Source organism: Pristiophorus japonicus, chromosome 8, assembly GCF_044704955.1.
Source record: "Pristiophorus japonicus isolate sPriJap1 chromosome 8, sPriJap1.hap1, whole genome shotgun sequence".
Lineage (NCBI taxonomy): Eukaryota > Metazoa > Chordata > Chondrichthyes > Pristiophoridae > Pristiophorus > Pristiophorus japonicus.
Genome location: NC_091984.1, coordinates 26,138,248 through 26,150,789, shown reverse-complemented (window position 1 = coordinate 26,150,789; position 12,542 = coordinate 26,138,248). Strand labels below are relative to the sequence as shown.

At 44.6% G+C, this 12,542-nt stretch overlaps 1 protein-coding gene across 4 annotated transcripts in view; it reads right to left on the bottom strand.

Annotated features, from left to right (window-relative positions):
• Positions 1-12,542, bottom strand: part of btbd8 (BTB domain containing 8) — a 94,583-nt gene that overhangs the window by 38,195 nt on the left and 43,846 nt on the right. For all 4 annotated transcript variants that reach the window (XM_070886597.1, XM_070886595.1, XM_070886599.1 and 1 more), the window contains exon 11: positions 4,679-4,861. In XM_070886597.1, the coding sequence (XP_070742698.1) occupies positions 4,679-4,861 (183 nt within the window). The remainder of the gene's footprint in view (positions 1-4,678; positions 4,862-12,542) is intronic.

Below are 12,542 nucleotides of genomic sequence, written 5' to 3'. Positions count from 1 at the left end.
CGAGCCAGACTCCAGTTGATCTTGATTTTATCCAGACTCCAGTTTCAACAACATAATGGCAACCACCTGTTCCATAGGTTCTGAATAGGTTTGTGAGAAGTTAGATATTTTATTAACCATGAAGTCTAGCTTCACAATAGTTGCATTTTATGGATGATTCCTGCCAAATTGCTCTCACTTCAGTGACAACAAGCTCACCATATCTGGCAGAGACAGGCAACATCCAGAAGAATCAATAAATGATCTCAAATTTCTTAGGGCTATAAAGACAATTTTGGCCCTTTCTCCCTGGAGACTCATTTTAATCTCCAGCAAACAAGACTAATCTCGCAAACAAAAAAGTTTTGCAGCTCAGCCCTCCTGGAATGGACAGATCTTACAACTTGTATTTATATAGCACCTTTAACATAGTAAATCGACCCCAGGCGCTTCACAGGACTGTTATAAGACAAAACAAATAAATCTGACACCGAGCCCCACACGAAGAAATTACGGCAGGTGACCAACAGCGTCAAAGAGGTAGGTTTTAAGGAGCATCTTAAAGGAGGAAAGAGAGGTAGCAAGGCAGAGAAGTTTAGGGAGGGAATTCCAGAGCTTGGGGCCTAGGCAACAGAAGGCACGACCACCAATGGTTGAGCGATTATAAAATCAGGGATGCTCAAGAGGGCAGAATTTAAGAAATGCAGATAACTTTTGGGGGGGGGGGGGGGGGGGGGGGGGGGAAAGAGGGGTTGAGGCTGAAGGAGATTACACAGAGATAGGGAGGGGAGAGGCCATGGAGGGATATGTAAACAAGGTTGAGAATTTAGAAATCGAGGCATTGCTTAACCGGGAGCCAATGTAGGTCAGCAAGCACAGGGGTGATGGATGAGTTGGACTTGGTGCAAGTTAGGACACGGGCTGCGAGTTTTGGATGACCTCAAGTTTACGTAGGGTAGAATGTGGAAGGCCAGCCAGGAGTGTGTTGGAGTCGTAAAGTCTAGAGGTAACAAAGGCATGGATGAGGGTTTCAGCAGCAGATGAGCTGATGCAGGGGCGTAGACAGGCAATGTTAGAGGCGGAAAAAGCCAGTTTTAGTTATGCCACGGATATGTGGCCAGAAGCTCATTTCAGGGTCAAATGACACCTCGGTTCCTTTAAAATATGTCAAATCATAAAGATGAGCCCAGTGAAATCGCATAGATGAACCCAGTGACACCAGTTATGTGGTGCAAGAGCACAATTGGGCAACATTGGATTTGAATAAATGTTGGCATAACAACTGTAGTTATCTATAGTATCTGCTGAAATGTAGAGTTTACAACTTAGGATTCACATCCGAACTAACTTTCAGTCTTTATTCATTTACCTGTCTTCCTGCATTAAAATAATCTCAATTTGTGTTAAACCTCTATAATAACTTCAACATGCTAGGTGAAACATTGCCCTTCACCTTGTTAGCAGGGCCTGGTTCTTAACTTATTATACAAATCACAGTACGCAAACACCCACCTCTGCAACTTTGGGTGGAACCCCATCTCCAAGTACTTCCCTAACAAAGGCTTGTTGGTTCATATAGCAAGAAACTCCACTGGGCATCTTTCAATCTTTTCAATTCTACATCTGTAACTCGTTTCACCGCTTCAGCAGGAGACAGATTTCACAGGTCCAACATGAAACCACAATGCAAAAAACACCCCTTTCATTATCTGTTTTTATTTAAAGTGGTTTTCTCTCCTCTTTCGGTGTACTATCGCTGAAACGCACCCAACCAAGTGAACTATTCCCAGGCTTCGTGCAGCTGGTTCTAAACTGAGAGTGGAGTAGTTGGGGTCACTGATTTTCCCTCCTTACCTCCAATGAACTGCCCAACTACATTTAGTACCTCCCCATGGATGGCAGAGCTGAGATTGGGAACTTAGTGTTGAGTGGATAAGACTTCCATCCTGCCACTGTGATACAAAGAATTGGGGCTCCAATGTTCTGCAACTCAATACAGATCGATTCTTGGTGTTAACTTTAGCTTAGTGGTAACAATCCTGCCTCCGAGTCAGCAGGTTAAAGGTTCAAGACACCTTCCAGTGACTTGAGCACACAATCTAGCTCAACTGAGGGAGTGCCGCACTGCCCACACATTAGTGAGTACAGAAATAGCAGGATAGAGCAGATGAATGCATGGCTGGAGAGATGGTGCAGGAGGGAGGGCTTTGGATTCCTGAAGCATTGGGACCAGTTCTGGGAGAGGTGGGACATTACCAGCCTGATGGTCAGGCCTAATATTCTCGCTGGGGGGAGGGAGGATGGAATGGTCAGTGCTGTTGGGGAGGTTTAAACTAGCTTAGCAGGGGGATGGGAACCTGAGCGTAGATTCAGAAGGGAGAGAAGCAAAGCTGGAAATGGAAGGCAGAAAATTACAAAGCAAGTTTGTAAGGCAGAGGAAACAAAGGCTAGAAAATAGACAAGAAAGATGCTAAATAGTATATACTTCAATGCAAAGAGTCTAAGTGAATAAGGCAGATGAGTTGAGGGTACAGAGTGGAAGTATGATATCACAGCAATTACAGAAGCATGGCTTAAAGTAGGGCAGGAATGACAGCTCAACATTCTGGTCATAGGGTTTTCAGACAAGATAGGAAGGGAAAAAGAGAGATGTGGGTGGGGGGGGGTGGAAAGAGGAGGGGTTCGCAATATTAGTTAAAGAAGAAACAATTGCAGCTGTGAGGAGGGATGATATGTTAGAAGGATCATCAAATGAGGCTATATGGGTTGAACTGAAGAACAAAAGGGGAAATCACACTGCTGGGAGTGACTATAGACCCCAGAAGAGAAAATATGTTGTCAAATTTCCAAGTGTAAAACTAACAGGGCAGCAATAGTAGCTGATTTTAACTATCCTAATACTAACTGGGTTAGAATCAGTGTAAATGGTATAGAGGGCGCAGAATTCTAAAAATGCATTCAGGAGAATTTTTTTTTTTAAAAAGCCAGTACGTAGCAAGCCCAACAAGAGAGGGAGCAGCTCTGGACTTAGTTTTAGGGAATGAAGCTAGGCAGGTGGAAGGGGCATCAGTGGGAGAGCATTTTGATGGTAGTGATCATAATTCAGTTAGATTTAGGGTAGTTATGGAAAAGGACAAAGATGGACCAGGAATAAAAGTTCTCAATTGGGGAAAGGCCAATTTTACTAAGCTGAGATGCAAGTTAGCAAAAGCGGGCTGGAAACAACAACTTGAAGCTAAATCAGTATCTGAGCAATGGGAGGCATTCAAGGAGGAGATAGTGAGGGTTCAAAGCAAATATGTTTGCACAAAAAAAAAAGTGTGGGACTCCCAAATCTAGAGCCCCCTGGATGTCAAGGAACATACAGGATAGAATAAGGCAAAAAACAGAAGCTTACGTCAGTGGCTGAATATTCTGTGGCAAGTTCTCACCTCCTGACTCCCCAAAGCCTTTCCACCATCTACAAAGCACAAGTCAAGAGTGTGATGGAATACTCTCCACTTGCTTGGATGAGTGCAGCTGTAATACCACCTCAAGAACCTCACCACCATCTAAGACAAAGCAGCCTGCTTGATTGGCAGCTCATCCACCATCTTAAACATTCACTGCCTTCACCACCCATGCACCGTGGCTGCAGTGTGTACCATTTTTGAGATGCACTGCAGCAATTTGCCAAGGCTTCTTCGACAGCACCTCCCAAACCAGTGACCTCTACCACCTAGAAGGACAAGGGCAACAGGCGCATGGGTACACCACCACCTCCAAGTCACTCACCTTCCTGACTTGGAAATATATCGCCGTTCCTTCATTGTCACTGGATCAAAATCCTGGAACTCCCTCCTCAACAGCACTATGGAAGTACCTTCACTATACAGTCTGCAGCAGTTCATGGTGGCTCACCGCCACCTTCTCAAAGGCAACTAGGGATTGGCAATAAATGCAGATCCCATGAATTTAAAAAAATGAAAGTGATAAAAGGATAAGAGGAGAGTTGGAGAATTTTCTTCACCCAGAGGGTGCTGGAACTCACTGCCTGAAAGGGTAGTAGAAGCAGAAAAAGCCTCATCTCATTTAAAAAGAACTGGGATATGCACTTGAAGTACCATAACTTACAGGGCTACGGACCAAGAGCTGTATTAGGCTGGATAGCTATTTTTTGGCCGGAGCAGACATAATGGGCTGAATGGCCTCCTTCTGTGCCATTAACTTTTAATGATTCCAAGGTGGAGGTGCCGTCTTTTGGATGAGATTTTAAACATAGGCCCTGTCGGCCCTCTTGGGTGGATGTCCATGACACTTTAAGAATGGCAGGGCAGTTCTCCTAAATGCCAATATTTATCCCTTAACCAACATGATTAAAACAGATGATCTGATCATTCATCCCATTGCCGATTGTGGGATCTTGTGTACAAATTGGCTACCACATTTCACCTACATTATAACAGTGACTACACTTCAAAAAAAATACTGCACTGAATTTAAAGTGTTTTGGAATGTCCCGAGGTCATGAAAGTCACTATATAAATACAAATTATTCTTTTCTTCATTCCAATCACATATCTCTGCTTGACCTTAGTATGCAACTATAAAATGAGTAAAGAACACGCTCTCATTTCAAAATCTCGAGTCTTACTGATGATCAGATCATTCACACAAGATATTTTGGTGATGCATAATGGGCAAGAAAAATTGATCTTACCTTTAACAGGAGGAGGAGGCTTTCACTTTTGATTGTCGCAAGGAAGTGTGGCACAATAAACTTGATACATTCTTCCTGTAGTTCTTTTGTCAAGGCAACTGCTGGCTCTGTCCACTTCACTTCAGGAAGGTTCCACAGTAGACGGTCACTTTCCATCAGCAGTGAAACCACATTGTTCACATTCTGAAGTGTTCAAGTACATGCATTAATCACCTGTGTGTACTGATCAATGTGGCCAAAAGTTTAAAAAAATACTATGCACTTCAATATACCTGTGTGCTTATTTTGTCTTTAATGGATCCTTAGCGTTCAAATTCAGCATTTTTGGAAATATAATAGAACTGCCAGCTTGAATAGATATTAACCAGAGGTCAGAGATTTAAAATAATTGGAAAAATAACGAGGGGAAATGAGAATTTTTTCCCCCCCAGAGGGCTGTTAATATCTGGAATGCACAACCTGAAAGGGTGGGGGAAGCAGATTCCATGGGAACTTTCAAAAAGGCACTTGGACATGTGCTTGAAGAGGACTCATTTGCAGGGTTATGGGGAAAAAACCCAGGGTGTGGGACTAAATTGGACAGCTCTTTCAAAGTCGGCACACAGGAACAACGGGCCGAATGGCTCCCTTCTGTGCTGCAAGATTCCATGAACTGCATGACATTCAACATTAGCAACTGACGGCTTCTTTTTCCCCTCCACATTGTCTACGAAAGGGAGCTGAAAACCTGCTCTGCACAACTGATTAGAACTCACTCGGGCGTCAACAGACCGACATGCAGGCCTCATCCTTTGCTCCCTCCCCCATGCTGCCCCATCCTTCGCGCCCCACCCCCCTCCCCCATGCTGGCCCCATCCTTCGCTCCCTGCCCCTTGCCAAAAACAAAGCTGATGCACCAAACAGCCAGAGGTTGCTCAATCTACAGACAGTCTGAATACTGCAACAAGATAAGCTTCGACGAGATCAGAAAATAAATCTTCATAACTCCTCCAACAACAATTATGCTGTGGCAGCAGTAATTGGATTGCGTATCAGTAGGAGGTTTTTAAATGGTCAAACTGTATTTCACTGATATGGATTTTTTTTTTGAAGAGACCAAATGGAGTCAAGCACATTCAGTGCAAACAAATCTGTTGACCTTTACGTGATTTCACTGTTACCAGTCCTCTGCAATCAGTGAATCCTCTTTCGATTATATCCAAGTTTACAGATGACCAGCTTTAAACCATGAAAGTGCGTTTTGCCAACAGTCTTCCAGCAATCAGTTCCTTGTATCTATTTTGTACATAACACCCATTGTCTTCTATATAGTATGTGCTGAGCATGTCTACAGCAGGCAATTTCCTGCTTCCTCACCAGTTAAATGTTTAAGGATTTATTTTTTATTACTGCGAGATTCACCAAACAAAACCCTTTCTCCCCAATTATATTTCATCACAAAAAAAACTACCGCCAACATTCTAGCAAAATAAATACTGCTCAATGCAACCCCCGTGACAGACTCAAATCCACAACATTTTAAAAATTCCTGTAAAGGACAAAATCAAATACACAAAATAAACAATCACAAACTTGCCGATAAACCTGGCTCCAGCGACTGCTCTCTTCGCCCCTCCAGTTTCACAAGCAGCACAAAGCACCTTATTGGGATTTATGCTGGACTGTGGGTACATCCTCCTACTGAACAAACAGCTCAGCAAAATGTTTCCAGCTCTATAATTTCTAGGAACCACACAGATAACCTCCCAGGAGCCACTATGTCTCCTCCTCCCTCCTCTAAACATGTTTAGGAGTCCATTGACTGCATTTCATCAGTCTAATCCACTGTTATAATTATTTTCTTCCCCCCCCCCACCCCCGCAATCTGTAGCCTCACATACCAGCTTTCTGACTGGGACATGAGCCTACACGGAACCAAATTTGTGGTCCAAACCAGGGAGACCAGAGTGATGATCACTGACCGGGTCTGGAACTCTGCCACAATAGCGTCAAGCTACCCCATTTGTTGTAAACTAAATTCACAGTAGATTGAATACACAGCAATTTGTATTTGGTCGGTACCTAATAAAGTTCAGTTTGCTGCACAACAGGTTCCCAGATTACACAAGTTACCACCACCACCACCACCGAAACCCCCCTCCCCCCCCTCCAATTTAATGGGATGCCACTAACAAGATCCAAAAATAAACTGCGGGGGCGTTTCTCATCAGACAGACTAATACTCAGTAACAATTAAGATGGCCTCCTGTGGAGCATGCTCAGAGCTATTCCAACATTGAAAGGATCTCATTAGACTGCGCTAGTTAGCATGTCTACCTTATCCATGGTTTGGAGATGTGGCAAATGGAAGTCAGGATATTAAAAGCATTCACAAGCAGTTCTGTGTGTGCTTAAAGTAAAAGCTTTTTATATCTCAGCTTCATAGCAAATTGCAATCAACCAATGAAAACTTTAGGAAGCACAACTCGGAACAAAGCTCAACAAAATTATCTCACTCCCAAAAGCGTAGATAGCCTCGTGGGTAGAAATGACAAGTTTATTGTACACAGGATCACAGGCTCAAACTCTGCTCGAGATTGTACTTACAATTACAGTATTTTCAGACACAGATTTAATGTACTCTTTAAAAACAAAAACAGCATATTGCCTATTTCACCCCCTCCCCCCCCCCCATCCCTCCCTCCAAGAATCACTAAAACCATTAAATATATAGGGGGGTAAATTGCCGTCTGCTCTGTTGAGGGCAGATAATTCGAAATCACCACCCGGCAGGAGTCAGAGGGAAGAGCTGGAAATTTCAGCTCCTTAACTATGACACTGTTTCCCAAACGCTCTGGAGTGCTGTTTGAGGCAGTGTAAGGATGGGATCGGTTCGGGAGCAGGGCGATGTCCATCACTGCCCCACTGACCAGGTCAGCGTAGCAATGACAACAGCAGCGCAACGCGAACGTGATGCGTTGCGCTGACACGTCGCGGCGTCCCTCCCCCTCTCTTAAGGGCCTATGTAGAGCCCACTGGGCCAGCAGGGAGAGGTTCGGCTGGGTCAGTGGCCCGGCACCAAAGAGGGGGTGCAAGCAAGCCTGTTGGCGACCCAGCCTAACTAGCGGCCGCCATGGTCGGGTCGACTCAGGAGTCGGCTGACAATTAAAACAAAATGGCGGCCGCACACTCTCCCCTTTAAGGGTGGGAGCACCGCCCAGCCACTGGCAACTTCCCGCCCCGCCAAGCTGTCGGTGGCTGTGCTCCTGCGAGGCAATTTCTTTAATTTGTGTCAACAGTTCAAATATTCAGCTGCACCAAGCAGTTAATTGATTGCTTGTAAAATGCTTTGTATTGAGCACAGCCAATCAGCAATTCTGTACCAAAAGGCAACAGACTGGACAAATGTTATTCAAAACAGCCATGTTTTATGTCATGCCAGAATATTTTTACACTCGATTGGCATTAAAAAGTACCAAAGTATAATTAGCAGTCACTACAAAATAACCACGCTGGTGTCCCGACAGTTCATCGGGCAAATGAGTCACGTGGTTTAGTATGAAGTCATACAATGCTGGAAGCTTCCAGGTGCTGTTGCAGGACTATGCAGAGTTACTCATCATCAGCCGAGGTGGGGATAAAGCAAGAAGAATTGGACATTGTGTCCACATGATGTCTTTTCTCCCTGTGGTTGGGGGGGGGGGGGGGGTTGAAGGGATGAATGCAAATGAATCAGCTAGGGATCCCCTGCTAGGAAGTGAATGTTTGGATGTTGGACAAGGACAGGAAGAGGTTTGGCTCTTGTGCCACAGTCAAATGTCCTGATGCTGCTGATTGCTGAGGCTCCCACGTGAAAAATGGACACTCTGGAGCGGTTGACACTTGTGGGATTGGGGTTAGGAACTAACTGTCCGACAGGGTGGTTGAGGCACATCACATTTAAAAAGGACTTGGATATGCACTTGAAGTACCGTAGCCTACAGGGCTACAGACCCAGGGCTGGAAAGTGGGATTAGGCTGGATAGCTCTTTTTTGGCCGGCACAGACACATTGGACCTTCCTTTTGGCTTCCTTCTGTGCCAAAAATTTCTATTATTCCATTCTATAATGCTGTAGCCATCTGTAGATGACAAGAGATGGAGTGGAAATCACTTCTTTTAAGGTTTCTTTTTTCCTGCCTCCTGCCTACATTGCTGCCATGCCACTGCAGGTTAGTACTGCTTCAAAAGAAAGTCACCTCTGGAGGTGCTCTCCTTTTGCCATCACTTTGCAAACAACTTAAAGCTCTGGCAAATTTCTGCTCTTGCCTTTCAATTTCAGAGTTGAGGGGGGACTGGTCCCATTGGCTCTTCTCAAATCAATGGCAAACGGACCTGGCTGGAATCAGAGGTCGGTGAGCAGTGCTTCCTGTAAACAGTGAATGCACATGCACTTTCCCAGAACACTATTTCGAAGAGGAGCACGGGAGTTCTCCCCAATGTTCTGGCCAATATTTATCCCTCAACCAACATCAAAAAAGCAAATTCTCTCTTCATTATCACCTTGTTTTTTGTGGGAGCTTGCTGTGCACAAATTAGCTGCTGCATTTCCTAAATGACAACAGTGACTACACTTCAAAAGGTACTTCATTGGCTGTAAAGCACTTTGGGACATCCGGTGGTCGTGAAAGGCGCTATATAAAACGCAAGGTTTTCTTTTTTTCTAACTTTTGCTAAAATGCCATTAGCACTATGCTGGCATGTACAATATAAAGCTAGTGGAAGATTGAATGTTGTTCATCTCTTCCTCACAAAAGAGCAACAATTCTAGAAGAATTTGAATCCATGCAGCCAATCAACATTTCTCCAATCATGTGGGTTGGACTTGGTCCTTTGGCACTTTGTTCCTTCACCTCTATTAATAAGTTCCAATTAATGAGCGGGAGAATGAGGCCGAGGCCGAGGCCTAGACCCACTGGCAGCGAGAGCGACCCTGGGAGGAGCCAGAGAAGAGTATAAAAGGAGCAGGAGTGTGAGCGAGGCCCAGACTCACCAGCAGCAGCAGCGAGAGCCGCCCTGGGAGGAGCCTGAGAGAAGAGTACAAAGGAGCGAGAGCACGAGCGAGGCCCAGACTCACCAGCAGCAAGGGAAATAAAAAACACAAGGAGTGACATCACAGGATAGCTGGTAACTGATTGATTGGTAAAGGTCACATCGTTTTTCTTCATTATTCAGAGCCAGGGTCAGTGAGTATCACTTTTTTTTGGTCTGCTGTCTTTTAGTCTTTAAGGGCAGAGGGGTATACTAAAAACTTTAGCTAATTAATCTAATAACTAGGCATGGCAGGGCAGCTCAGTCCCATGGAGTGCACATCCTATGCTATGTGGGAAGTGTTGAACGCTTCATGTAGCCTGGACAACCACATGTGCAGGAAGTGTCGCCAGCTATAGCAACTCGAGCTCCGGGTTTCAGAGCTTGAGCAGCAGCTTGAGTCACTACAGTGCATCCGCCAGGCTGAGAACTTTGTGGATAGCACATTTCTAGAGGTGGCCACCCTGCAGCTTGAGTTTTCAGGCAGAGAGGGAATGGGTGACAGAAGAGGGCGACCAGGTAGGTAGTGCAGGAGTCCCAAGTGCATCTCGCTCTCCAACCTCTGTTACGAATACTGTTGGGAGCGATGGTTCCTCTGGGGAGTGCAGCCAAAGCCAAGCCCAAGGTACCACAGGTGGCTCAGCTGCACGGGGTGAAGGGAAGGAAGAACAATAGTGGCAGGGGATTCGATAGTTCAGGGAGCAGACAGGCGTTTCTGCAGCCATAGACGTGACTCTAAGATGGTATGTTGCCTCCTTGGTGCCAGGGTCAAGGATGTCACCAAGCAGCTGCAGAACATTTGGGGGGTGGGGGAAGAGGGCAACCAGCCAGAAGTTGTGGTCCATATCAGTACCAATAAAATAGGTAGAAAGAGGGATGAGGTCCTGCAGCAGATTTTAGGGAGCTAGGAGAGAGATTAAAAAGCAGGACCTCAAAAGATAGTAATCTCCAGATTACTCCCAGTGCGACGTGCTAGTGAGTACAGAAATTAGGAGGATAGAGCAAATTAATGCGTGGCTGGAGAGATGGTGCAAGAGGGAGGGGTTTAAATTCCTGAGGCATTGGGACAGATTCTGGGGAGGTGGAACCTGTACAAGCTGGACCGTTTACACCTCAACAGAGCCAGGACCAATATTCTCATGGTGGGATTTGCTAGTGTTGTTGGGGAGGGCTTAAACTAGCTTGGCAGGGGGATGGGAATCTGAGAATAGATTCAGAAGGGAGAGAAGCAAAGCTGAAATGGGAAAGCAGAAGTATAAAGTGAATTTGGAAGACAGGAAACGGGCTAGAAAATAGAGAAGGGAGTTTGGCAGTACTAAATGGTATATACTTCAATGCAAGGAGTATAGGGAATAAGGCAGATGAGCCAAGAGCACAGATAAACACTTGGAAGTATGATATTATAGCTATTACTGAGACATGGCTGAAAGAAGGGCAGCTCAACATTCCTGGTTACAGGGTTTTCAGATGGGATAGGCAGAGGGGTAAAGTCGCAGTATTGATTAAAGAAAGAATTACAGCTGTGAGGAGGGATGATGTGTTAGAAGGATCAAATTAGACCATGTGGGTTGAACTGAATAAAAAAAGGAGCGATCGCACTGCTGGGAGTGTACTATAGACCCCAGTCAGAGGGAGATAGAAGAGCAAATATACAGGCAAATTTCAGAGAAGTGCAAAAACTATAGGGCAACAATAGTAGGGGATTTCAACTACCCCAATATTAACTGCGATAACATTAGTGAGAAAGGTAGGGGGTGTGGAATTCCTAAAATGCATTCAGGAAGAACATTTTAATGTAACAAGCCCAACCAGGGAGGGGGTGGTTCTAGACAGTTTTAGGGAATGAAGCTGAGCAGGTGGAAAGGGTATCAGTGGGAGAGCATTTTAGTGTTGGTGATCATAATTCAGTTCGATTTAGGGTAGTTATGGAAAAGGACAAAAATAGACCTGGAATAAAAGTTCTCAATTGGGGAAAGCGCCAATTTTGCTAAGCTGGGATTTAGCCAAACTGGTCTGGAAACAGTTACTTGAAGGTAAATCAGTGTCAGAGCAGTGGGAGGCATTCAAGGAGGAGATCTGAAGGGTTCAGAGCATGTATGTTCCCTTAAAGAAAAAAGGTGGGACTAACAAATCTAGAGTCTCCTGGATGTCAAGGGACATATAGGGTAGGATAAAGAAAAAAAAAGGGAGTCTTATGACAGATACAGAGGGCTCAATACTGCAGAAACTCTAGAGTATAGCAAGTGCAGGAGTGCAATTAAAAAGGAAATTAGCAAAGCAAAAAAGAGAAAACATGAAAAATTTTTGGCAAGTTAAAGAAAGAAAAACCCAAAGATGTTTTATAAATACATTAAGAGTAAGAGGATAACTAAAGACAGAATAGGGCCTATTAAAGACCATAAAGGCAATGTGTGTGTGGAGGCTGAAGTCGTGGCTATAGCTCTGAATGAATACTTTGTGTCTGTGTTCACAAAAGAGAGGGGCAATGCAGACATTGTAATCAAGGACGAGTGTGAAATATTAGATGAAATAAACAGAGATAGGAAGTATTAAGGGGCATAGCAGCTTTGAAAGTGGATAAATTCCCAGGTCCAGATGAAATGTATCCCAGGCAGTTAAGAGAAGCAAGAGGAAATAGCAGAGGCTCTGACTACCATTTTCCAATCCTCTGGCTACATGTGTGGTGCCAGAGGACTGCTAACATTGTAACTTTGTTTTAAAATGGAGAAAGCGATTGATCAAATAATTATAGGCTAGTCAGCCTACCTCAGTGGTGGGAAAATTATTGGAAAAAATTCTGAGGGACAGGATAAATC